This window comes from Schistocerca gregaria, chromosome 1 (genome assembly GCF_023897955.1).
Source record: "Schistocerca gregaria isolate iqSchGreg1 chromosome 1, iqSchGreg1.2, whole genome shotgun sequence".
In the NCBI taxonomy this organism is placed as follows: domain Eukaryota; kingdom Metazoa; phylum Arthropoda; class Insecta; order Orthoptera; family Acrididae; genus Schistocerca; species Schistocerca gregaria.
This window is the reverse complement of record NC_064920.1, coordinates 281,601,224-281,628,465: the sequence shown is the minus strand read 5'-3', so window position 1 is coordinate 281,628,465 and position 27,242 is coordinate 281,601,224. Positions and strand designations below refer to the sequence as shown.

The window sequence follows — 27,242 nt, the reverse complement described above, 5'->3', positions numbered from 1 at the left end:
CTTCAGTATAGTTTTGGAGTCAACAGAATAGCTGACCAGATTTTTAATTGGGTTGAAAAGTTCCTAGCAAATAGAACACAGTATTTCATTCTTGACTGATAGAAATCCTTAGACATAAAAGTATGTTTAGGCATACCCCAAGAAAGTGTCATAGAACCATTAGTATTTACTGTGTTGTATAAATGACCCAGCAAATAATGTTTAAAGCTTCATGAAGCTGTTTATGGATGCTGCTGTTGCATACGAAGCAGTTATGCTAGAAAATTGTAGCAGAATGCAAGAAGACTTAAAAAAGGTTGACACTTGGCACAAGGATTGGCAGGTGACTCTCAACATAAACAGATATAAAATAAATAGGCAGAAAAACACATTATTATATGATTACACAACTGCTGAACAGGCACTGGAAGCAGTAACTTCCATTAAATATGTGCGAATATGTGTGGGTAGTGATTTGAAGGGGAATGGTCACATAAAACTAATCATGAGAGACAAAGATACTTGACTAAAAGTCTTTGGAAGAATTCTCGGGAAGTGTAGTCTACCTGTGAGGGAGGTAGTGTATACAATCATCATTCAACAGATATCTCCATATTGCTTTTCAATCTAGGACACATTATAGAGAAGATCCAAAGAATCATTTTCACATGCATACCATTTGTGAGGACTAGTTTCAGTGGTATGCAAAGGTACTCTCCACCACACACCGTAAAATGGATTCTGGAATACAGGTGTGTGTGTGTGTGTGTGTGTGTGTGTGTGTGTGTGTGTGTGTGTGTTTCTCCAGCATTTCCTCCCAAAGCCATTGATTGATTTCAACCAAATATAGCACACAAATAATGCACTTCACGTTATCACTACAGTGGGGATTAGAGCCTGCTATCTCCCAAAGTAGTGGATATGGGCAAAACTTTTTTAAGCCCCTGATGTGTAGGCAGCCCTGCAAGACAGGCTTGTTGTGTGGGACTAGTTTTGCCTGCCTTTTCAACATGTTTCGCATGGGCTACACGTGGGAACGAGCACAGGTGAGCAGTGGAGGGACAGAGAGACAGGGAGGGGTAGATGGATGGAGAGAGAGGGGGAGGAGGAAATGGAGAAAGAGAGAGGGGGGTAGGAGAGGGACAGATGGTGAGTAGGGGTTAGAAAGGGAGAGAGGAAAGGAGGAGGTGGCAGAGAGAGTGTCAGTAAGGGTGAGATGAGATGGACAGAGCGAGGGGGAAGGGGGAGATCAGAAGGCAACTGGAAGATGTGGAGAGGTAGTGGGCAGATGAAAAAGGATGAGGGGAGAGGAGGAGGTGGACAGATGGAGGAGCAGGAGGATATGAACAGGAGTGGGGGGAAGGAAGATAGGGTTGGAGAGAGTGAGCAGAGGAGATGGACAAAGAGAGATGGCAGGAGCACATGGATAGATAGAGAGTGAGAATGAGAAACTGGACAGACAGAGGTGGGAGGGTGAGGCGGACACAGAGGGGTGTTGGGGGGGGGGGGGGGTGTATACAGTATGTGTGTCGAACGCAAATGCGAGCAAAGCCAAAAACGGGTAATGTATAGTGTGTGTGCGCGCACGCACACACACACACACACACACACACACACACATATGCAAGCATGCACACACATTAGGGTATACTTTCTTGTATTTTTAATTTGTTCTAAGTTCACAGATAACTTTGTATGCATCCTGTTACTAATTTGCATTGTGCTGCATTGTTTTCTTTTTGTATGCATACCACTCTAACAGACTCCTGCACTGTTTAAGTTTCTGGGCATAGACTTCATTAAGTTGCATGCCAGTATTCCCCTTACTCACATGAAGGTGAAATGTAGATTCAGTTTTAAATTATGTACTAAGACTCATTCAAGCAATTTCTTTTTGCAGGAAGCTAAGGCATTCCATGTTGTGTCACGGCTTAATTTTACCAAAGAGAGGTGTACAATACAAATTGGATCAGTCTTCATAGAATTTGTGCCACTTGGTTTTTAAGTAGTATTAGCTGGGTCAATCCATACCAAGTGGTCCAATATTGGTTGCTTGACCGTCTCAGACAAATTTTATATTTGCTGACTGAATTCCCCAATGTTTAGTAATCACAAAAATATTTTTTTAAAACTGTTACTGTTCATTATTTTGAAGTGGTGGCCATATTTGTTGCAGGCTGCATGCGTTTTGTTGTATTTGCAAGCATCTACATTTTTTTACAATTATTTAGTAGTGTATTGTCCTAAGTCTTTCAGATAAAATGTATTTAGTTCAACAAACTCTGGGCTACAAATTAACGTCATTATCACTTAGCTGAATGTATTCTTTAATATATTTTTAATAGTTCAAAGCTATCAGCCACAAATTAAAAAAACTCAAATTTTGAGCAGTAGTTTTCCAAAGAAAGATTAATTTCTCAGCTTTAATATTTTTTCTGCTGATTTTTCATAGAGTATCAATGGTGAGCAGCTTACACTAAAAAAAATACACTATTTTAAAAATGGATTTTTTTAATTTTTCCATTTTGTGACCTGCAATATCTTTGTTGGGGGACCAGATAAAAATCTGAAACTTTCACAGTTAATAGACCTTTATGATATCAAACTGCAGTCTAAATTTCAACTTTGAGATTCAATTGGAAGTTATGGAAAAAAGATTACAAACACGAGTCAAAAATATGTTTTTTAACATCTGCGATATCTGGAAGGCTAATTAAATAAAGTATACCAATTGCATAATGTAACACACCACATTACACTAGCTAATGATTATTTCTCAAAACAATGCTGTAATTGTTTCAGCAGGCAAGATGTTCAAGATGAAGTACAAGGACACCACTGGGTAAACAAACAGGCCACAGTTCATCCATTTGTATTATTCTGTTATAAAGATAAAGATGAACTAGTGAGCCACAGCTTTTGCGTCATAAGTGACACTCTTGGACTCTCTTGAACTCAACACTACAGCAGTGCACATTTTTCAACTAAAATTAACAAACTATATTAAACAGCACCACCCTTAAAAAAAACACTGATTAACCTTTTTTGATGGGGCAGCAAGTCAATATAAAAACAAAAGAAAATATTAAAGAAGATTTTGGGTTTGATGTAGAATGGCACTTTTTCGCTTCATGCCATGGGAAGAATGCTTGTGATGGTGTTGGACGCACAAGGCGAGCTGTCACAAAAGCAAGTCTGCAGCAGATCGATGACAATCATATCATAACACCTCAAGAAATGTTATGAATTCTGTAAAAAACATATCAGTGGAATTATCCATGTTTTTGTACAATGTGGGGAAATACAAGAAGTCTATGACAGTGTCTTGAAGGAAAGGTACAGCACTTGTCAGAAGATTAAAGGCACTTGATCTTTTCATTGTTTTGTACCCCATCCACACAACTTACTGAAGTGTAAGATCACATCAACTTTGCCTGATAGTGAACTTCATCATTGTGGAAAACTTGTACAACTGGTTCTTCAAAATGAAGACATAGTGGCTTCTGTTTATGATGAACAGTGGTGGATTGGCAAAGTTGATAATATTGACTGTCAAAACCGAGATGTACCTGTTGTATTTTATCACCCTCCAGGACTAGGGGCATCTTTCAAAAAAATTGAGAAGGATCAAGTTTGAATGCCACTTAAAAAAGCACTATGGAAGCTGCCTCCCATGGAATTTACAACTGTGACTGGACGAACTTATAATCTAACACCCAAACTGAGTGAACAAATTTCTCAAATGTTCAGTGAGCAATGTACTAAAAACAAATAAGAAGAGACAATATAATGTAATTAGTAGACATATTTTCAATAAAAAGTAAGTAATCATACATATGATTAAATTATATACTGTTAAGTGATATATTTCATTCCATAAGCCTAGAAATCGCGTATGTTAAAAACGTATTTTTGACTCATGTTTGTAATTTTTTTTTCCATAACTTCCAATTGAATCTCAAAGTTGAAATTTATACTGAAGTTTGATATCATAAAGGTCTATTAACTGTGAAAGTTTCAGATTTTTATCTGGTCCCCCAACAAAGATATTGCAGGTCACAAAATGGAAAAATTAAAAAAATCCATTTTTAAAATAGTGTATTTTTTAAGTGTAAGCTGCTCACCATTGATACTCTATGAAAAGGTCAGCAGAAAAAATATTAAAGCTGAGAAATTAATCTTTCTTTGGAAAACTACTGCTCAAAAATTGAATTTTTTTAATTTGTGGCTGATAACTTTGAACTATTAAAAATATATTAAAGAATACATTCAGCTAAGTGATAATGGTGTTAATATATTAAAGAATATATTCAGCTAAGTGATAATGATGTTAATTTGTAGCCCAGAGTTTGTTGAACTAAATTAATTTTATCTGAAAGGCTTAGGACAGTCCACTACTGAATAATTGTAAAAAATGTAGATGCTTGCAAATACGAAAAAACGCATGCAACCTGGAGCAAATATGGGTGCCATTTCAAAATAATAAACAATAAATGTTTTTAAAGAAATATTTTTGTGAGTACTAAACAATGGGGAATTCACCCAGCACATATAATTTTTTTTGAGATGGTCAAGCAACCAATTATTTTTTTCTTAGACCACTTGTGTGGATTGACACAACTGTATCTGTTTAACGGTGCCCATAGGACTAGAGAAAATTTTTAAACTTTTATATTTACCATTTTAATTAACTGAAGGCATGACACAGTATTCAGAATGGTTTCTTAAGTAAATTTGGAACTCATGGTGCATGTCTATTGAAGATTATTAATCACTCTGTTTTATTCTTCATACTAGTAAACAACGAAGGTGTGAACTGCAAATGGTTCTTTGAAGTTTTTCAATGTACTCAGTCAGTTTTCAATTTGAGAATTGTTGATGCTGATGATCTTTGGAAGGCTCACATTGAAATTTAATGTAAAAATAATAATGAACAAATTGTACTCTCTGTAATGATTGGTAGAAGCCTGTATGTGGTGAATCTCCATTTCTCCCATTTAATTGCTTTGCAGTCATAATACAGCAAAATTTGTGTAACTAGTCACATTTATCATGAATATGCCATGGTAAAGAAAAAATTGTGCCTTACATGGATTCAGACCCTGATCTCCTACTTATCATGAGCAGTTGCATTGACCATTAGGCCGTCACCAGACGTGACTCAGATTTTAAGATCAGTGATGGTTTATCTTATTATTTCTGAATGAATGTCATTTATACAGAGTGGTTAGAAGCATCTTGAAAAGCTCGCAAGGGTGTTGTAGGATAGGTTTTGCCAAGAAATAATAGTTAAGAAAAAAATCAGTATGTTATGCCATTTCTCAATTAATTAGTATTGCAGTTAGCCAATCAAGTTGTTGTGCATGCAAATTCAAGTGATCCACCAGATAGTTAGTCAGTTGTTCTCATAGCATAGGGGATAGTGCATGAGACCGCTCAGCCTTTGGCTCAAGTTCGATCCTTACTACTGTCTCATGTTTGTGTTTTGTATTGCTCTCTTGTTCAGATTTATAAAACCAAATGAAGAACACTCTTGGCGACACTGTCCCTGCAACACACTTACGAGCTTTTCAGACTGTTTCTGACCACCCTGTACAATTTTCATATCATCTCATTTAATTGATTTTATCACAATAGCATTAGGTTTTGAAACAGTTTGCTGGTGGAGGTATAGCTACAACAATCTTCTTCATTTATTCGACCTGTTTGTATTCTGGGTAGCAAGTGACTTGGTAGTTTCTCTTTTCTTGTCCTCAAAGTATTTCCTCATTCAGAAGCTGATTTTCTTCCAACCACATGTTCTTGTCATGTCACCATGTTCTTTCCAAAACCCTACAAAATTGTTTCAAATTCTCACCCCACCTTTGTCCATTCCCTTTCTTTCTCTCTTTCTTAAAAAGACTTCATCTCGTTTTGTGGTCACTTATAACTAATTTGGTGGTACATTTTTCCTTAAGATTTTTCTTTCTTTCTTCTCTAATAGCTCTTATTTTTCTTTCATTGTTCAGTGTCTGCCTTTCTGTGCACTATTGTTATATCTCTTCTGTGTTGACTTATATGTTACTTCTACGTTCCCCTCACTTCCTTTATTTGCTTCTTTATTAAGCCCATGTACAGTACCAATGTTCTTTTTTGAAACCTTGTTTCCAGATGCCTTTTTTTAAAAATATATTATGTGTTTTCCTGTCTTGTCATAAGAGATGTCGAATCAAATTATATGTAATTTTTAAACCATTTCTTAAGTGTCTTATCTATTTATTTTGCTAGTTAACACCAAGGCATTGACAGATGCAAACCACTCCAACTTAAGACCTTGTATTTTTAAACATATAATCTTCATTTGTCTAGATTGTTTTTTTTATAAAATGATATTATTGGTTCAGTTCTGCCTGCAGCCTTTTATAGATCATAAAATATCATTACAGCCTTTATAACTCAAAGGCAATTGCAAGCACAATCAAAATTGGTAATATAATTTTATAAACTCATGATCTAGACAAATAGAGGCTATATTAAAAAAATTTTGAACGTAGACACATGCTATATTTTCTCTGTTTATCAGAGTCTTCCATATTCTTGTTATTTTTTACTGTGAGGAGTTTAAATTAGATTAGCGACAGAGCATTGCCATACTCTGACCTTGAATTTAGCTTTGGAAGTAATTTCTTTTCATGTGAAGTAATTTCTTTTCATGTGTAGTTTATAGAGATCTTGTCTTTCCAGATTCTTCCAAATTTTGAGGAGCATTTTCCTTTTGTCACGATACACCCTTTTTATTCTTTTAAATCAACCAACACAACTATATTGTTTTATTCTGTAATGGCTCTACCTCTCATTGTACTTGCCACAAAAGATATACTTTTCTTAAACCTTCATTTTTTTAGCCTATTTATTCACTTGGTTCTATGTTCAGTGAGACCTTAGACAGTTCTGTGCAAGAAACAGGCGGCAGTGGACTCCCTAAATGGTGTTGTTTGGTTCAGTACTGTTTCTCTCTAGGGTTAGTTCTTTGTCCAATACATCTCTAATCAAATGATGCAGATTCCTTGTTACCTTGTCATCTCTAATTTTCCACATGTCAGTTATTGTACAAACTTTCCTAACTTTTTTATTTCCGTGAGTTGATAGTTTTTCCTCTGTGATAGCTCCTTGCAATTTCTGGAATTTTATTTTCTTTGTGGTTCTATGCAGTTTAGAAGGGCACTAGCTGACAAAAAATGTTAGTCTTTCTAATTATAGTGGCTGACTTTTCCAGTAAAACAGAGATTGGAGACTAGTATTGTAGATATTCTTCACAATAAACTTTAATAAAATTCCCTAGTATTACTTTTCTCGAAGTTTTCTTTCAGGTTTTACAGTCGGTTTGTATCCAGCTTCCTTTTTCTGCTCTGATGATATTTGCAACTGTTGTTTGTTGAATAAAGTCATTCATTCTTTCTTAGTTTTGTTGGAATACCCCACCTTCTAGGCTCTGTATCACTCAGCGATATCATCACAGTTTTGTTCCACCATTTATAGTTTATCTCCTTTCCTGGTCTAGATTTTGAGCTACCTTTATTAATTAGTCTTTAATTTATCCCCAAATTCACATCTTCCTCTTTAATTTGTAGTTGTTTTTGTTTTCTTTGAGATGTTTGGTGTCAGCACTTGGTTTCTTTCTAGCTTTTCTGTAGTGACTGTTCACCTGGTATTTTACTTTAATTTCTGAGAAATTCCATTTTGGCCTGTGTCAGTATACAAGTTTTTATGGATTTTGACACTCATTATATTTCTTGTGTTGTTGTTTTGATTGCAATATGATCAGTCTGAAACTCACTACATTGTGAGTGATGGAGATCCACATTCTTTTCTTCTGTAGGAGTACACTCAAATAAGCAGACATGATTTTAAATCATAATACTTACAAAAGGAGCTTTACCATTTCTGTTAATCCTTTTATGGGTCAGGTAATGTCCTACAGACATCTTCTTCTTCTTCTGCCATTTGTTTAATGAGCCACTGGTCACTGTTCATCTAGGTGAAAAAGTACAAGTGTTTTTAACACACCACTAGAGTAGTTTTCACTGAAGATATTACCAATAGGGATTGGGAGAACAATAATGCTTTTCCTCAGAAATTAGAAGTGTGATTGCGTAATCAAAGAGCACCTCACTTGGAATCCATTCTCTAGCCATCATGTAGTGGACTCAGTTTATCAACTTGGTTTAAGAGGGTCAGCCTTTGCCAGCCCCACCATGCTAATAGTTTTCATCTCTGCCTTCTCTTATACTGTAGCCTACAGCATTACTGAGACTTTGTCTTAATGGCTCACATTGTTGAGCCAAAGTGATGGTAATTGGAAGATATGGTCTTCCCCATTTCCAGTGCACATCGGGTTTGGTTTTTCTTTCTATCTATCTATCTTTCTTTCTTTCTCTCTCTCTATTTTTTCTTTCTTTTCTTCAGGTGTTTTGTGTAAATATTATTTTCAACAAAGCTTTGTACATGCAAAGATAATGGGTTCAGTATTTTGCAACTTTAATTTTTGATGATTATCAGACTATATCAATACCAGTTACTGTGGTATTTCCAAGGCTGGCTCATAAACCACATTTGGAAAACAGTAATTTTAGGCCTATATTAGCAACATCAGTAACAATAGCTCAGCTTTTATAATTCCTTGTATTTGATGCTTTGCTAATTTTCAGAACTGAAGATGGCGAAAAGTTTGCGTAGTAAATGGAAGAGGAAAATGAGAGCTGTTAAGAGAGAACGGTATGGTCAGAAGGAGCTGGCCAGACTTAAGAATATTTTAGGCATTAATGATGGAAGCTCAGATGCCAACATGGAAAACATTTCAGAAATTGTAACAGGTAAGATTATGTATAGAAAATAAGTTGCATTCTAGTATAGTGAGATGTACACACTATTGATCGCTTCGCTACTATGTGAAACATAGCAAACACATTACGGTTTTGTAATTATTTATTTCCTTAGGATTTATGGAGGTTTTTCTGTTTCCTAAAGAACTCTCACATTTTTGTCAGTCGTCTTTCGGTATTGTGTGTATGCAGATATTTAAAGTGTGTTCGTTACTAGATGCTGTAGGCTATTTTACCCAATGGCACTGTTAATGATTCGTATGAGGTACATCTCTAAAACAAGTCCCTGGGGCATGACTCAAGCAAAACATAATTTTCTTAAAAGATTTATTGGGACAGATGCAAGAGGTGTTAAGGTACCTTCAAACAATTCATCACTGGAATTCAGCCATTTGTCATACTGTGGGACCAACTTCTATATCCCTGTGTCTTAGAAATCTGTTGCCAGGGATTGGAATCGTTGTGTAACAGCCATTTCTACCTCTGTCAGTCTGGATATGCTGACTCTGAATGGATAGGACTTTCTCGAGGTTCCGGAACTTTGGGGGGAATTTGTGCAGGAGAACTTCTGTGAAGTTTGGAAGGTAAGAAATGAGGTACTGGCAGAAGTAAAGCTGTGATGGTGGATTGTAAGTTGTGCTTTGGTATCTCAGTGGGTAGAGCACTAGCCACCGAAAGCCAAACAACCTGGGGTAGAGTCTCGCTCCGGCACACAGTTTTAATCCTCCAGGAAGTTTTGTATCAGTGCACAGTCCACTGCAGAGTATGAAACTTTCATTCTAAGAACAAGTAGCGACATAAATATATGCTTAACATGCATATTTTCTTGCTTTCATGCGAAATAAGCTGCAAATATACACAAAAGTATTGTTGCTGATGTCATTGAATGAATGAGACACTCAGCCCTTTTTTATTTACATTTATTTTATGGTCTTTCCTGTCTCTTGATAATTTACTAGTGCGTGGGATATATTATATAGCAACAATTTCATAAATTAAGTACAAAAATAATTAAAAACAAATATTAAACTTAATCTTCCTCTCTACTAGGATCACTAGTATCGCTCCAGCTGATAGACAGTAACAACTTCCACAGCACTGAGTGTCGTGGATGTGTATGTTAGACTATGGCTAAGTGAAAACTGGTTGATCTGCAAGCTACAAGGTAACCTGAAACACATTAAGTGTAACAGGTTATGGGTCCAGTTCCAATTGACTGTTGTTGGAGAATCTTCTTCTGCACTGTGTTAGTGCATTTAAGTTTTGAAGAGAAAAATTTTAAGTGCACTAGCAAGTACAGTTAAAGGTAGAGGTTAAAATGTTGACAACTCCTCTTCCATTTCTATAATATTGCCTTCAATGTCATCTCTGTTGTATAGACCCTTATATACTCCTTCCATGGTTAGGACTGACTTTCCATCTGACCTCTTGATATTAATACTGTTGCTTCTCTTTTCTCCAAAAGCCTCATTAATTTTCCTGTAGACTGAACCTATCTTACACCTATTTGATCCTCTGCTGCCTTCACTCTCTCTTTTCTCAAAGCTACCCATTTCTCTTCTGCTGCATTCCTTTCCCTATTCTAGCCAATTGTTACCTAATGCTCCCTCTGAAAATCTCAGCAGTCTCTGGTTCATTCAACTTATCGACATTCTACATCCTTAATATCCTACCTTACTGTAGTTTCTTTAGTTTTAATCTACTGTCCATAACCATAAATTACGTCAGAATCTACGTCTGCTTCTTGAAATGTCTTACAATTTACCATTATATCATCAGTCTGAAACCTTCTGGTGTCTCCAGGTCTCTTCCACCTATACAACCTTCTTTCATAATTCTTAAACTAAGTTTTAGCGATGATTAAATTATGCTCTGTGCAAAATTTTACCAGGTAACTTTCTCTTTCATTCCTTTCCCTCAGTCCATATTCACATACAATTTTTCCTTCTCTTCCTTCCCCTACTATCAAATTCCAGTCCCCAGTACAATTAAATTTCCATTTCCTTCAACTATCTGAATAATTTCTTTTATATCATCGTACATTTCTTCAGTCTCTTCATCACATGTTGAGCTAGTTGACATTTGGACTTATTGTACTGTGATGATGTTGGTTTTTTTGTAGTACCGGAATTTCTTCTATGGATTTTCTGTGCTAGTTGATTCTTAGATTTATAAAATATTTACATAAAATATGTTTCCTGATGGTTAAACAAAAAGACATTAATTTTTTTCGTTTCCTCTTGTCAGTAAACACCGGGTATATATGACCCGGGAGATCCGGGAAAACCTCGGGAATTTTTTCATCCGAGAGAAAACCGGGAAAAACCCAGTACTTTTTAGAATTCCGGGAATTTTTCATTGTTTTAGTTTTCAGTTAAATTTTTGTAACTTTGACTGGTAAGAACCAATACTCTAACAAAGAATATTACTGTATCTCGCTACTGCAGAATAATACTGCAGCAATAAAATATGAACGAGAGAAAATAAAACTTAAGTTGCAAAGGAAATGCACCTAATACAAGAACAAAACACATTGCTCATATAAGCATTTACCAGCAGCAAAATGTGTCAAAGGCTTTAAGAAGACTATGCATGACAACAAATTGCCTCTGATGAGCATGACATCACAACTGTTTACATTAGATTCGTTTGAGTGCTTGCGAGCGAGCTTATGCGCATGTGCACTTGAGTCGTGTTTCAGGAATACCTTCTCCCGCTTCTGGCTACAGAAGTGTGGCAGTTAGCAGTGTAAACAATAGCAGCAAGCAGCTATCCGGAAAAATTTTACTGGTGCACCTAAGCTGCCAGATTCACGTATGCGCAACAGGCCCAGAACTAGGGGGCGGGGGCAAGCAAAGGTATCTGACCCAGGCGACAGTTTCAGAGGGGGGAGGGAGGGGGGGTGCCAAATTCATATTATCGAGGAAATAGACCTTGTTTCACAAAGCACCTAGTATCCAACACTCGTTGGTATATCAATTACTCATATGATTTTGAATGCATCCCTGTTGCTTTTTGAACAAATTCTAAGTTGATTTCTGAAATAATCATAAGTTGATCTTTGAATGTGTGCATAGTGTACATGATGTCTCTGCCAGGGGAATCATTGTTGCATCTAGAAGTAAACTTTCCTGCAGACCAAAGGGGACGGGTCTATACAAACTGAGTGGAATAAAGCTGAACGGGTGAATGCCATTCGCCGTTTATGTGGTTCATTGGGTTTGCAAATGATCAGTGTTGTTATAACTGCTAGCGAATTCCAGAGATTCAGACTACCAGAGTGAAAATAAACAAATAAAAGGGATAACAGGAAACAAATATTGCATATTGTCTCCTCCGTGTATCCAGGAAAATGAAATTTTGACAGAAAAGTTTTGGCTAGACTGCCACAGTACTAAGGGCCAGTTATACAGTCCTTGGCTAGCAGCCGCTAAAGTTCTATTCTGGGAGTAGTGCGGAAAACGCATTATACGAACACGTAATAACGGCTAACTGGAGAATAAATGTGAGTTAAGTAAAGTTAAGTAAACCGGTGATTGTGGCAGGGTTAGTGAAGTTAACCAGAGAATAAGTTTTGGCACTGGCAAGAATAGTTACAGAATTAGCAATAACAAGATTGTTTGTTCTAACAAGGAAGGAGAAGAAATGGGGACTCCAACACAAGTTATGGAAGAATATGACGATTCCAAGTTTATATAAAAATTTTGTACTACTACTTTTCGATCTAATGCTTCAGAAGCTAGAGAGTATGAATGAAATGTGAAACTATTTCCTAACATAATACTTTTTTCTTGTAGTTGGCCTAATAGGCATTTGATATTGATACTTCGTGAATTATATTCCATCTGGTTTTGGGTTCAACTTGTATTAACAGCTTTTTTAGTATTAAATGACAACATTTCATTTTTTCAAGTGGCAAAACGTTTAATGAAGTTTGGTGAGATAATAGATCCTTTCACAAAAAGGAAAGGACACCATGTAAAGCTGCAGCAAGGTTAGAGAGAAATTAAGGATTGAAGAAATGTGTGCTGTCTTGCTTGTCACTTGTCTTTACTCATTTTATGTATCCTATATTTAATTTTAAGTCACACAAAACAGCAAGTTATTAGCTAATAGGCAGTAATGACTGCAGATTTTCAGAAGAGTACTTGTTCTACCGGTTACAAATAATTCCATCCAGTATTAATTGCGAGATTTTTTTAAAGAAGGGCAGGATGCCAAACTGGCCGACTGGGAGCAGGAGAGACACCTCAGGACATTTTAATTTCCGCTGTCCTGAATATAGTTTGATGGCACCCATTACAAAATATTACATGTTTGAATTCCACAGAGCGAAATTCAGAGATGTGCGACAGAAGAATGCTGTTGAAGATGCGTGGCCCTGCACTTAAGACCAAATAACACATCTTACGTTCCCTCAAACATATATGTTTTATGTATCAGACTCTTTAGAAAGATGTGCTCTACAAAATGAAGATATTTTATAAAAGTTGATATATTTTTTTTTAATTTTTGGTGTCCAACCTCAAATGTTTGAGGTAGGGGGAGCGCCACTATCTAGTATTGCCCCGGTTTGGAAGTACAGTAGATCCGGACATGATGTACAGAGAGATGAGTTGTAATGGGGAGATGGTAGTCTCCACGTGACCTGTGTTTACGTTAATTGATTTTGCTGTTTTCTCTTTGTTTATTGCTTTCACTTCAAATGAAAACAAAACAGATGTCTTGGCCGGGAGCTATCAAGTGAATTAAAATACATTCACATAATTACGGAAGGCTAAAATATGTTGTTAGTTTCAGATTTTATTTTGTTTCCACCTTTTTGACAGTCAAGTGTTGTGCGCCTTGCAGAACAATGAAGTTATTTTTGACGATTTCTCAAAGAAATTTGACTTTTGTTAATCTTTTCTGCTGAGGCAGTCAATTTATTTGAAATGAAATGTTTAATTTCACACTATTGGCTACTTTCAACTGTTAACTGTATTTCAAGTTCATGTTTTCATCTTCTAGCACATAAGGCATTATGCCTTCATAAAGAACCAAAAATTAGATAATACACTACTCGTACTCCAAGAAAATTCTGATGCTCTTGGAGTGTCCTCTAATGTCTGGTTTCTTCTGTGCCATAATGTAAGATCTATTAATGTTTTACACGTACAAACGTACGGGCTTCCTGCGTCATCGTAGTTGCGCAAGCATGGTGACACCTGTTATCTGGCATTCTCTGGCAACTGCTGAAGCGAATCTACACTCCTGGAAATTGAAATAAGAACACCGTGAATTCATTGTCCCAGGGAGGAGAAACTTTATTGACACATTCCTGGGGTCAGGTACATCACATGATCACACTGACAGAAACACAGGCAACAGAGCATGCACAATGTCGGCACTAGTACAGTGTATATCCACCTTTCGCAGCAATGCAGGCTGCTATTCTCCCATGGAGACGATCGTAGAGATGCTGGATGTAGTCCTGTGGAACGGCTTGCCATGCCATTTCCACCTGGCGCCTCAGTTGGACCAGCGTTCGTGCTGGACGTGCAGACCGCGTGAGACGACGCTTCATCCAGTCCCAAACATGCTCAATGGGGGACAGATCCGGAGATCTTGCTGGCCAGGGTAGTTGACTTACACCTTCTACAGCACGTTGGGTGTCACGGGATACATGCGGACGTGCATTGTCCTGTTGGAACAGCAAGTTCCCTTGCCGGTCTAGGAATGGTAGAACGATGGGTTCGATGACGGTTTGGATGTACCGTGCACTATTCAGTGTCCCCTCGACGATCACCAGAGGTGTATGGCCAGTGTAGGAGATCGCTCCCCACACCATGATGCCGGGTGTTGGGCCTGTGTGCCTCGGTCGTATGCAGTCCTGATTGTGGCGCTCACCTGCACGGCGCCAAACACGCATACCACCATCATTGGCACCAAGGCAGAAGCGACTCTCATCGTTGAAGACGACACGTCTCCATTCGTCCCTCCATTCACGCCTGTCGCGACACCACTGGAGGCGGGCTGCACGATGTTGGGGCGTGAGCGGAAGACGGCCTAACGGTGTGCGGGACCGTAGCCCAGCTTCATGGAGACGGTGGCGAATGGTCCTCGCCGATACCCCAGGAGCAACAGTGTCCCTAATTTGCTGGGAAGTGGCGGTGCGGTCCCCTACGGCACTGCGTAGGATCCTACGGTCTTGGCGTGCATCCGTGCGACGCTGCGGTCCGGTCCTAGGTCGACGGGCACGTGCACCTTCCGCCGACCACTGGCGACAACATCGATGTACTGTGGAGACCTCACGCCCCACGTGTTGAGCAATTCGGCGGTACGTCCACCCGGCCTCCCGCATGCCCACTATACGCCCTCGCTCAAAGTCCGTCAACTGCACATACGGTTCACGTCCACGCTGTCGCGGCATGCTACCAGTGTTAAAGACTGCGATGGAGCTCCGTATGCCACGGCAAACTGGCTGACACTGACGGCGGCGGTGCACAAATGCTGCGCAGCTAGCGCCATTCAACGGCCAACACCGCGGTTCCTGGTGTGTCCGCTGTGCCGTGCGTGTGATCATTGCTTGTACAGCCCTCTCGCAATGTCCGGAGCAACTATGGTGGGTCTGACACACCGGTGTCAATGTGTTCTTTTTTCCATTTCCAGGAGTGTATTTCGAACAGGTCACGGGAAAATATTCGGAATGGTTCTTTGAAAAGCGTTACTTTCGAAGTAAATTTCCTTTTACGCAAGAACAACTCTGTGGACAATGTCTGATGAATTTCTTAAATCGCAGAGCATTTGACTCTCATTCAAAAACCAAATCTTTGAGGATGACCGTTTACAATATTTCGAGCCCGGAAGATCAGACATTTATGTTGTTGTTAAAAATTTTACTAGAACTTTGTGTGATATATCTTAAAGTGTAACACACGAAAAAAAAATAAACATTATATGTGAAAGCTTAGCTTCTCTTGCAGCTTATTAATCTTAGAGACCAATATTATATGTAAAAGCCTTTCTTTTCTTGTAGCAACACTATGTATATTAAAACCATTGCCTTATCCTATTTGTGTGTTAGTGCTACTTAAAAGTGATGTTGCTCTTGGCTGACGACATAACGTGTCCTATGCTCTGAATATCTGCTGTCATCGGCTGGTGAGATTGTTTGTCATGTGCTACGACTGGCTTACAAAAGCGCATCGCAATATCTCTATTTCAGTCCTTCAGAAAGTAACTTGCGGTGTTTGGTGGAATTGGAATTTATACTTCCGTAATACGAAAATATGCAGTGTGCATGTTGCTGCACATCAGACATCTTTCAAAATGTGTTTTTTCCCCTGAGTTTCATCTTCTAAAGTGCCTGGAAATTCTAAGCCGGTGTATAAAACCACAACCACTGAAAGGATTGATAAGTTTTACGGTTATGAGGAAAATTATACTGTTACTTAACATTGAAAAAGTGTGTTTTCATCTGGGAGAAAGTGTGTTTTTAACCGGGAAATCGGGAATTTTTTTTTCTCGGCCCTGTACACACCCTGAAACAGTGTTTGAATTGATTGTGTCAGAGTTATTCATAATGCAAAAATACCATCATCATTAGTCATTTGACATACTTTTTTTTCCTCATCAGTCTACTGATTGGTTTGATGCGGCCCGCCACGAATTCCTTTCCTGTGCTAACCTCTTCATCTCAGAGTAGCACTTGCAACCTACGTCCTCAATTATTTGCTTGACATATTCCAATCTCTGTCTTCCTCTACAGTTTTTGCCCTCTACAGCTCCCTCTAGTACCATGGAAGTCATTCCCTCATGTCTTAGCAGATGTCCTGTCCCTTCTCCTTATCAGTGTTTTCCATATATTCCTTTCCTCTCCGATTCTGTGTAGAACTTCCTCATTCCTTACCTTATCAGTCCACCTAATTTTCAACATTCATCTATAGCACCACATCTCAAATGCTCCTATTCTCTTCTGTTCCGGTTTTCCTACAGTCCATGCTTCACTACCATAGAATGCTGTACTCCAGACATACATCCTCAGAAATTTCTTCCTCAAATTAAGGCCAGTATTTGATAGTAGTAGACTTCTCTTGGCCAGAAATGCCTTTTTTGCCATAGCGAGTCTGCTTTTGATGTCCTCCTTGCTCTGTCTGTCATTGGTTATTTTACTGCCTAGGTAGCAGAATTCCTTAACTTCATTGACTTCGTGACCATCAATCCTGATGTTAAGTGTCTCGCTGTTCTCATTTCTACTACTTCTCATTACATTCGTCTTTTTCCAATTTACTCTCAAACCATACTGTGTACTCATTAGACTGTTCATTCCATTCAGTAGATCTCAGTAGATCATTTAATTCTTCTTCACTTTCACTCAGGATAGCAATGTTATCAGCGAATCGTATCATTGATATCCTTTCACCTTGTATTTTAATTCCACTCCTGAACCTTTCTTTTATTTACATCATTGCTTCCTCGATGTACAGATTGAAGAGTAGGGGCGAAAGGCTACAGCCTTGTCTTACACCCTTCTTAATACGAGCACTTCATTCTTGATCGTCCACTCTTATTATTCCCTCTTGGTTGTTGTACATATTGTATATGACCCGTCTCTCCCTATAGCTTACCCCTACTTTTTTCAGAATCTCGAACAGCTTGCACCATTTTATATTGTCGAACGCTTTTTCCAGGTCGACAAATCCTATGAACGTGTCTTGATTTTTCTTTAACCTTGCTTCCGTTCTTGGCCGTAACGTCAGAATTGCCTCTCTTGTGCCTTTACTTTTCTTAAAGCCAAACTGATCGTCACCTAGTGCATTCTCAATTTTCTTTTCCATTCTTCTGTATATTATTCTTGTAAGCAGCTTCGATACATGAACTGTTAAGCTGATTGTGCGATAATTCTTGCACTTGTCAGCTCTTGCTGTCTTCGGAATTGTGGGGATGATGCTTTTCCGAAAGTCAGATGGTATGTCGCCGGACTCATATATTTTACACACCAACGTGAATAGTCGTTTTGTTGCCACTTCCCCAAATGATTTTAGAAATTCTGATGGAATGTTATCTATCCCTTCTGCCTTATTTGACCGTAAGTCCTCCAAAGCTCTTTTAAATTCAGATTCTAATACTGGATCCCCTATCTCTTCTAAATTGACTCCTGTTTCTTCTTCTATCATATCAGACAAATCTTCACCCTCATAGAGGCTTTCAATGTATTCTTTCCACCTATCTGCTCTCTCCTCTGCATTTAACAGTGGAATTCCCGTTGCACTCTTAATGCTACCACCGTTGCTTTTAATGTCACCAAAGGTTGTTTTGACTTTCCTGTATGCTGAGTCTGTCCTTCCGACAATCATATCTTTTTCGATGTCTTCACATTTTTCCTGCAGCCATTTCGTCTTAGCTTCCCTGCACTTCCTATTTATTTCATTCCTCAGCGACTTGTATTTCTGTATTCCTGATTTTCCCGGAACATGTTTGTACTTCCTCCTTTCATCAATCAACTGAAGTATTTCTTCTGTTACCCATACAGGATAAAGGTCTATAATCCGGAGTTCTCCATGCATTAGGGTCTTCAAGTATCCACATCCATATTGCATTTGCATGTTTCCTGATGCCAGCTATCTACCTTTTAGATAATTGCCTCGGTCTTTCTTATTCATTGTAATCCAGCATAGACTTTTCTTGCTCTGTCAGCTGTCCATTCGTCTGGCCTGTCTGTATATCCTACCCACCTACTTTTTATTTTCTTTACAATTGTAATCATTTCTTCCACTGCAGTTTGCTCGCTGATTCATTTCTTTGTTTCCAGTCTCTCCTGAGCTGTCACCAGTTTCTCTCTCTCTTTCCCATTGAAAGTCAGTGTCTTAGTGCCACAAGTAAAAACTGTTAATACATACAGATTCTTTTTTTACAATGGGAGTATCTCTGTCATTAGGTCCAAAGGGATATGAGAGTTGATCAGCTTTTGTGTCATCATCTGTCTTGTAATATCATTTTTATTGGGAATGGGGGGACATGGGGTTAGCATACTGCTCTCCCATCCATTTTCAGCTTGCCTGACATTGGAGCAACTGCTTCTCATTCAAGTAACTCCTCAGTCAATTCCATGGGGATGAGTGCACCACTTTCATGTCCCTTTACCACAGGAAAAATCCCTGATAGTACTGGGAATTTAAACATAGTCCCCCACACAAGGTAGTAAGACATGCCGACTTCTTGGCTATAGATGCAGACCAAACACTGATTTTAAAGTTTCCTTGTGAAGCGCATTGGGAGCTTATTTCTGAAAACTGTTCAGTTATTGAAGAGCATTAAAGGTCATATTTACTCTTCCATTAGTTTATAACTGATTTTCATGCACAACTTCAAACTTGCTGTATTAACCTTTGATTGTAAGCCTGCTTTTCTTCAACACCACAGATTTTATGAGACACAGATTATTTACAAATAAGTGACATAAAGTAATAATTCCTTACTCTTCGGGAAATATACACAATAAAGAACTTGTGGAGGTGGGTACCTTTCGGCCAATTCAGTGCTCTGGAAGTTTGTTGAATAACTCATTTGTCAGTGCAGACCAATTTGCAGATTCGGCTGGAAAGGCTTGAATATGAAACACATTCTCAGTGTGCCTGTAGGCCATGGATTTGTTCACTGAAATCACAACTATGGGTTAAATAGTGACCTAAGACAGTACCGCATTGGACAGAGAAGTAAATCTCTGTGCTAACCAGACGTAATGGTATGTAAGATCACAGTCCTGTAAGAGCACAGTCCAGTAGAAAGCCACAAAGAGCAGGGATATCGTCAGTAGGTCCATTGGGGAGATTGCTGTGAACATCAGCTGTTTGTAACACATGAGTCATGGTAGTCTGTGGCAGCCCTTATATCTGCTGCCTGGAAACCTTGATGGATGTATGCATAATTTCTTCTGCTTGAATCCAAATGTAAGCTGTGTGAAAATAACCTCTTGTAGCAGCAAGCTACATTCCAACTCTATACCAATGAAGTTGTCTGCAGGGTAAAATTCTATGGTGCAAAAATGAATGTGTTTATGTGATATTCTGTTTGTTTATTTTTCCCCAGTACTGTTAATCCTAATTGTAGATTCCATGTTGGTGAATGTAGAGCAATTGCGTCTCACTTGTAAGTTCTGGTCACCTTAATTATTAATTCTAGAAATATCTAAGGAATCATTATAAAGAATTTGTTGTCTTTTCCATTCACTAGAAATTTTAATATTTCATGTTAATAGTGATTTGCCCTGACAATTCATTTTTGACCTCTTTTACAATTTTGATGAATTTTTTAATGTAAATTGAAACTATTTAGTGAGATGTGAGAAAAACTGAAATACTCTCTAAACACAGGAATAGTAGTAAGCAGAAACAGCAAAATATCTAAGGTAACTGAAGCCTTTTAAACATAGAATACTTGAAACTGTAGAAGATTGAACTCAGGATTAAGACAAAGTAAGGAGAAAGGAGGGGGAGAGAAGGGTGGGTAGCAAAAAGGGTAGAAAATAGCTGCCACCGATAGAGGGAGTCAGCAGCTCGTGGTCTAGTGGCTAGCGTTGCCGCCTGTGGATCACAGGGTCCCGGGTTCAATTCCCAGCCGGTTGGGGATTTTCTCTGCCCAGGGACTGGGTGTTTGTGTTTTCCTCATCATTTCATCTTCATCATCCTCATTCGTGACAGTGGCTAGACTGAACTGTGAAAAAAAAAGAGGACTGTGTAAGAATTGGGGATTTGTATGGTCACTGATGATTGCACAGTTGAGTGCCCCCCCCCCCCCCCCCATCCCCCATCATCATCACCATCACCATCACCATCACCAACAGAGGGACTAGTGCAATGTAAGGAGAAGGCTGTGGCATAGATCAGTATTTATTAGAGAGAGTGACTCGCGGTTACAAACAGAAATCACTTAACTGCTCACTTGTATTCTATGAAATTTCAGCCAAATGTTACAAGTTGTTGAAAAAGGAAACAAAAGAAACATCCTGTTAGCTTCCAGGAAGCATGGAAATTTGAAGGACTTAACTAGCAGATGATGCACTCAAAAAGTGTCTGCAGGGGGGATTATCTGTATTCAAATTGAACATTGCTCAGTGAGACAGGGATTTATCCTGTGATGGGAAGACCATACAAATTAAGATACTTGTGGACTGCAAAATGTCAGTGTGCCATATATCAATGTTATTTTATATTTTAATGTGGGGGCAGCTGTCTTTTCACCACCTCACTTGCCATCTAATAGAACGATGTGGCACAGAGTTTCAAAATTCTGTTTGGTGTAAAGGTGACGTGAAGAGTGTAGTTAATAACTGGGTCCTTAATAATGTGTTGAAAGAAAATTGTAAGCTGAATATCTTTGTGTGTGTGTGTGTGTGTGTGTGTGTGTGTGTGTGTGTGTGTGTGTGTGTATTGTGGAAAGTTTTACAAGTATATGTGTAGGCTTGTGTCACCATAGTCACTATCCATAAAATTGAGTGCATTGTCAATATAAGGGGTGTACTGGTGTCTTTTTTTCCCTGCATCAAACAGTGTTCTCACAAACATGTTACAAACTTTATGATGTGATGTTGGCTGTATGGTCATAACTGCATCACTAAGTGAACCGTGCCTGTCAGTGTAGACTAACCATTGTGAGTGCACGCATCGGCACTTCAATACTTGACGTGCTGCCTAGGGAAAATGAATATTAATGACTTGCTCTTGCCAGAATAATTGGAGGTACTAACCAACCTAAAAACATATGATTTGTAATAGCTGTAATTATTATTCTGCTAATGTAAATACTGCTGTTAAAAGTTCTCCGATGTTTCAGCCACTGTTGCTAATGGCCTTACTCACGGTGTTTTGCCTACTGCCAAAAGAGAAAACTTTTGTTGTTATCTACTAATGGAAGCAGCTTTTTTCATGGTCTGTTAGCATATTGACAATGAGGAGGAGGGGTGTTAGACACCCTCCATTTGTATTTCCTTTATTTATTGTTATTGTTCTATGAAAAGGCAGATGCAGTGTTGCTGCAGTAGGCGAGAGAGAGGAACTTGTAGCTATGAGTTCCTCTCTCTTGTCTATTGCAGTGTACATTTAAATGGAGGCATTTGAAAAAAACAGCTCCCTATTTCACCCCATTACAACCAGAAAGCTGATTCCATTACATTGACAATACCTTCATTATCTGGCCACATGGAGAAGCACAGCTACAGAACTTTCACAAATAGCTCAATCAGCAGTGCAGCAAAGTCAAGTTGACTATGGAGATAGAAAAGCATGTGGTGCTGCCTTTCCTCTGTGTGGAAGTTTACCAGAAGCCTAATGGTAAACTGGACTACAAAGAATTGAGACCCCCCCCCCCCCCCTTTCTGCAGCACGTACAGGTACCTGCATGTCTCCTCCCACTGTCCTACACAGAAGAAATCTACTATGCACACTTTAACAAAGAGGGTCCATGGCATCAGTGATGAAGTACATCTTAGGGTGGAACTGCAGAACTTTAGGTCCATCTTTGGAGCCAATGGTTATGGGATGAAGATGAGAGACAAAATTATGGGGACAGAGGATGAAGGCAATAGTGAAGAGCAGAAGGAAGCACTATGCCTACCCTGTTAGCACACTTACCAGGGCTCACTGAATGTGTGGCCAAACTTCTCTACCATGCAGGTATCAAGCCAATTTTCTGAAGCATCAACAAAATACAAGATGTTCTTGGCTCATCAAAAGCTACAGTCAACAAGCTACATATTGCTGGTGTCTTCAAAATCAGTTTCGAGTGAGGACTCGTATATGTAAGTGAGATGGCACAACCTATCAGCACACGAGTATCTGAACATGAGACACATCCGCCTAAGACAGCGTGCCAAGTCAGCGGTGGTAGAAAAACAGAGTGAGTGTGGCAAACAGACAGTATTTTGAGATGCCTGTGTACTAGTGAAACAGCCACTTACCACGAGGAGGAATATTAGAGGGGTGATAAAAATAGCCACGCAACCCACGGACATGAATAGAGGAGACAGGTGCAGGCTTCCAGCATCTTGGCTGCCAGCACCAACAGCAGTAAATAAAGCAAACACCAATCAGTGAAGTCTTATTTTCTCCAGTAACATGAAACAAAAGAAACACAAATAAAGGATGTGCAAGATCCCTCCTCCTCATCCTCAGTGCCGTATCAGATCACGAAAACAACGTCTTCCATTAGTATATAAGAACTTACATTTTCTCATTCAGTAGCAAGCAAATCACCCTAAGAAAGGTCATTTGCAACAGTGACTGAAACATCGGAGAATTTTATACCTTGACATGGTGGTCACATACCCAGAAGAATTTGATTCATAGTTTTACAAGTCATTTGTCCATTATTGACAAAGTGTTGTGCATGTGAATGCCTTGTAGAACTGTTAGGATGATGCCACAGGACACATCTTGGCTGAGGACTGAACTGGCACCAATAATGCACGGTACCTTCTTGAAGGGGGAAGGGGGGGGGGGGCAAAAAAATTATGAATTGTTTCATGGATTAAGTTAGGCAATATTTTGTACATTTGTTTTTTCCACTCCCTTGCACATTTATGTTTTGTCATTGTTACTCATCTTGTTTCAGGAGATGCAGACAACTAAGGTTGCTCTGATTCTGTCATATATAACATAATTAAGCCATCATGAAATGCAAAATCTCAGTTTGTTGTTGTTTTCACTTTGTTTATTATGAGTCATTCACCCTTCATATCCACAGTTTCATGCTCTGTATCAAAGTATAAAGTAAGAAGAAAACGCTTTAATGAGTGTGCAGTGATTATTACTAATGTCTCCTTTTACAGTGGCAGATCCTAAATCGTTGCAAGCGGAACATCCCAGTACTTCTACATACAGCACACCCCCAGAAGAGGAAATGGATCATGATAAGAAACGGGTGTACAATAAGAAAACTCTCAGGGACCAATATGGTAACTATCCTGTGTGGATGAGTAGTAGAAAGATAAAAGCAATTGCAAGCAAAAACAAAATAACAAAGAAACAAAAGAAGAAGGCTGCTAAGAAAAGGAAGAAGACAAATTAACATTAAATATCTAGTTGTGATACAGTTCTAAATGTGACAGTTAAGTGTTTCTTGACAAAATATGAGCTCTGTGGATCTACGACATAAATTGATACATTGTATTTTGTAAAAATACCATTGTATATTTTTTATTTAAATATGTTGGAATATGATTTAAAACATTTGTAATTGTAGAGTTGTCATATATTGTTAAGCATTCCTTAATACCCTGTTTTCAAAAGAGAAGTTCAGTCCATCCAGGACTTCCTTCTCTATGTTCTGGGCTTGTGAACAGAAATGGAATGCTGCAGCATGTTATAACGATTATTTCCTTGGAGAAGCAGTTTGGCATATGTAGCAACCAAAGAAGTGCACATGTTACCTGTTGTTACTGTTCCCTTATAAGTGACACTTCCAGTTGAGACAGGTCAGGCATGTTTGAGAATATAATTAGCTGGAAGTCACGAACTACAATCTGCAATTGGTGAAATTGACTATACAGCCATGAGCTTGGCTGGTTATTTGCATTTCCAGTCTACCGTACTTGCAACATCTCTGAATGAATCAGTGTTACAATTATTACACATTACTTATAGAAGAACACGGAAATGCAGTGACTGTTTATGTGATGATTTTAAACTGTCTTTTATTTTTTACTTCCTATTTCATACTGTATTAATTATATCACTCATTGCTCTGTGACCACTCGGGACCCAGAAGCTTTTTATCTGTTCATAACTCTGAATCCTGTTTTGACTTTCCACTATCTACTTTGAAACATCCTCACGGTCTGAATTGGACTCGAACCCAACCACCATGGGTTTTGTTGGTTATACAGGTGTGACTCATCATCAGGCAGTTTAACAATAGCATACACTGTTGCAGTTATTCCTTGGTTTAGATTACATTCTAACCCTTCTGAAGTAGTTGTCTTTTTGTGTGTCTATAAGCCTGATAGCACCCCAAAAGGCAGTAAAATAGTGTACTGTTTAATCTGTGTTTATATACAGCCTTTACTAGTAAAGTTCCAGGACAATTTAAAAAAAAAAATAGAAAAATTGCAGTTGCCAATGTTTCTGGAGGTCTTGGAAGAAATAGGGAATTTTCAGTCTGTTTTTTATGCTTGTAAGCTCATTTGTGACAGTTCGTTGGATGTTTATGATATCTTGATGAAGCTTTACTTGCAGTCATTTTTTCGCTTAGGGAAACAAGAAAAAAATCGCAATGTGAGGGGTTGGGTGATTATGGTGGCTGCAGGAGGGCAATAACAGAATGTCAGGCCAGATACTCAGTAACAGATAAAGCAGTATGAGGTCTTGTATTATCATGCAGGAAGAACCAGTCCTGAGAATGCGACAAATCAGGTTAGCGATGTTGAATTGCTTGTGACAAACATTTCAAGACTTCGATATAAAGAGTTTGTTTCACTGTTTGATGTTGAGGAACATTAATACCAAAGAATGCAATCAATATTGTCTTTGTTCTCAAAGGTTGTCTTTTGACATTTTCTGAGGCTGGTGATCCAGGACTCCAGCATTTAGCACTTTTGATGCTTTGTGTGAGTCATACTGGTAACATCAGCTTTCATCCCCAGCAGTAGTCTTCAACAGAAGTATGGGATCATGTCTAGCTCTGTCCAGTAGTTCAGCAGAAATTCTTCCATCTGTCCTCTTTCTGTTCGTCAGTGTGTGAGGGAAAAGTTTTGCATTAAGTTTCCTTTTCTGTAAATCCTCGCGTAAAATATTATGAGATACAGTGTGATTCAAATTAAGTTCTTCTGATATCGCATGCTCAGTTATGTGATGGTCTTCTTGCGATAACTGCCTTACATGCTCCACATTTGGACCAGCATGTGCTGTAGACGGGCAACCAGCTCTGGGATCAACTTGCACTGAATCTGTGTCTTCACGAAACCTATTGTTCCAGTCATAAACACGACTTCTTGAAAGTGCCTTGCCTGCATATGATTGCTTAATTACTGTCTGCATTTCTGTGAAAGAAACAGATGAAAAATGTGGAAAACGAATTAAAGTTCCGCGAGAGGAAAATGGAGTTTGAGGTGTGACGGTGACATTGTAAATCTGTCTAATGCCCAAAGACTTGGAAGAGCTCTTGAATAGAGTGGATAGCACCTTGAGAAGAATTTATAAGATGAACAGGAGGAAAAGTAAATCAAGGATAATGGAATGTAGATGAATTAAATTGGATGATGCTGAGAGAACTTGACTAAAAAACAAGACACTACAATCAGTAGATTATTTTAGGCAGCAAAGTAGCTGACAAAGGTCACGTGAGAGAGGATGTAAAACACAGACCGACTGGCTATATATATAGAAAGAAACTTCCACATGGGTAAAATATATTAAAAACAAAGATTCCAAGACTTACCAAGCGGGAAAGCGCCGGTAGATAGGCACAATAAATAAAACACACAAACACACACAGAGAATTTCAAGCTTTCGCAACCGGCGGCTGCTTCGTCAGGAAAGAGGGAAGGAAAAGGAAAGATGAAAGGATGTGGGTTTTAAGGGAGAGGGTAAGGAGTAATTCCAATCCCGGGAGCAGAAAGACTTACCTTAGGGGGAAAGAAGGATAGGTATGTACTCGCGCACACACACACACGCGCACACACACACACACACACACACACACACACACACACACACACACACACATATCCATCCATACATATACAGACACAAGCAGACATATTTAAAGGCAAAGAGTAAGGGCAGAGATGTCAGTCGAGGCGGAAGTACAGAGGCAAAGAAGTTGTTGAAAGACAGGTGAGGTATGAAAGATGAAAGGATGTGGGTTTTAAGGGAGAGGGTAAGGAGTAATTCCAATCCCGGGAGCAGAAAGACTTACCTTAGGGGGAAAGAAGGATAGGTATGTACTCGCGCGCACACACACACACACACACACACACACACACACACACACACACATATCCATCCATACATATACAGACACAAGCAGACATATTTAAAGGCAAAGAGTAAGGGCAGAGATGTCAGTCGAGGCGGAAGTACAGAGGCAAAGAAGTTGTTGAAAGACAGGTGAGGTATGAGCGGCGGCAACTTGAAATTAGCGGAGGTTGAGGCCTATGGATAACGAGAAGAGAGGATATATTGAAGGGCAAGTTCCCATCTCCGGAGTTCAGATAGGTTGGTGTTGGTGGGAAGTATCCAGATAACCCGGACAGTGTAACACTGTGCCAAGATGTGCTGGCCGTGCACCAAGGCATGTTTAACCACAGGGTGATCCTCATTACCAACAAACACTGTCTGCCTGTGTCCATTCATGCGAATGGACAGTTTGTTGCTGGTCATTCCCACATAGAAAGCATCACAGTGTAGGCAGGTCAGTTGTTAAATC

The 27,242-nt window shown here is 38.9% G+C and overlaps 1 protein-coding gene across 2 annotated transcripts in view; it reads left to right on the top strand.

Moving 5' to 3' along the window:
- Positions 1–24,058, top strand: part of LOC126341159 (protein LLP homolog) — a 36,476-nt gene extending 12,418 nt beyond the window's left edge. For both annotated transcript variants that reach the window (XM_050001754.1, XM_050001755.1), the window contains exons 2-3: positions 8,667–8,831; positions 23,647–24,058. In XM_050001754.1, coding sequence (XP_049857711.1) covers positions 8,675–8,831; positions 23,647–23,885 — 396 coding nt within the window. In that variant the 5' untranslated portion in view covers positions 8,667–8,674 and the 3' untranslated portion in view covers positions 23,886–24,058. The remainder of the gene's footprint in view (positions 1–8,666; positions 8,832–23,646) is intronic.
- Positions 24,059–27,242: the final 3,184 nt, after the last annotated feature.